The sequence below is a fragment of the Monoraphidium neglectum genome, assembly GCF_000611645.1.
Source record: "Monoraphidium neglectum strain SAG 48.87 unplaced genomic scaffold scaffold02345, whole genome shotgun sequence".
Classification (NCBI taxonomy): Eukaryota; Viridiplantae; Chlorophyta; class Chlorophyceae; order Sphaeropleales; family Selenastraceae; genus Monoraphidium; species Monoraphidium neglectum.
In genome coordinates, this window is record NW_014011283.1 from 4,814 (window position 1) to 5,594 (window position 781).

A 781-nucleotide genomic window follows, 5' to 3' on the forward strand; every position below is an offset into this window, starting at 1 on the left:
ATGGCTGGAGCGGGCGAGAGCAGCATGCTGATGCCCACCGGTGACGCCGCAAAGACCCCCGTCACAAGTAGGAGCCGCGCACACCGTAGAGACAAAACAGCACAAATCCACGCTGCAGGCGTCGCGGCGATGCTGGCGCCGGGGGTCGCACACACGTCACGGCCACACGCACGCGCACTCACAGCACCCGCGCGCTCATGCCGCCGCGCCCCGCCGCCCGCAGTCCTTACCGGGTTTCTCGGCGCCGGCAAGACGACGCTGCTGAATTATATCCTCAAAAACCGCGGAAGCCGGAACATCAGCGTGATCGAAAACGAGTTTGGCGAGGTCAACATCGACAGCCGCCTGGGTGCGCTTTTGGCGGGAAAGCGGCGCTTCGGTTGTTGGTGTTGCTGGCGCTGCGGCCGCGCTCGCGGCCTCGCATGGGGCCGTCTGCACCACGCATGGCTCTGGCTGTTGGTGCTGATGAGATGGGTAGATGCAGGCGGCGATCAGGCGCGGGGCGAGCATTCGTGCTCATGCCGTCGCGTGCCCCTCACCGGCGAGTCACTCAAGGCAGCCCCCAGCACCCCGCGGCAGCGCCCCGCCCGCCGACGCCCTCAGCCCCGCCCGCCTGCGCCCGGCCGGCCCGCCGTGCGGCTCGTGGCTTGGCGGCTAGGCATGGCGCCAAAACGGCGCACTTTTTGAGGCGCGGGGGCGCCGTCGCGCCGGGCCGCGTGCGGCCTGGGACCAAAGCGCCCCCCACCAACGGGGATTCTCCTACGCAGCATCCCCCCCCCCC

At 69.8% G+C, this 781-nt stretch overlaps 1 protein-coding gene across 1 annotated transcript in view; it reads left to right on the top strand.

The window, feature by feature from the left end:
• MNEG_10509 (COBW domain-containing protein 1) overlaps nt 1-781 on the top strand; it is a gene marked incomplete at both ends in the record, with an annotated part of 4,706 nt that continues 3,925 nt past the window's right edge. The window contains 2 exons of the mRNA XM_014041020.1: nt 1-67; nt 224-349. Of these exons, the coding sequence (XP_013896474.1) occupies nt 1-67; nt 224-349 (193 nt within the window). The remainder of the gene's footprint in view (nt 68-223; nt 350-781) is intronic.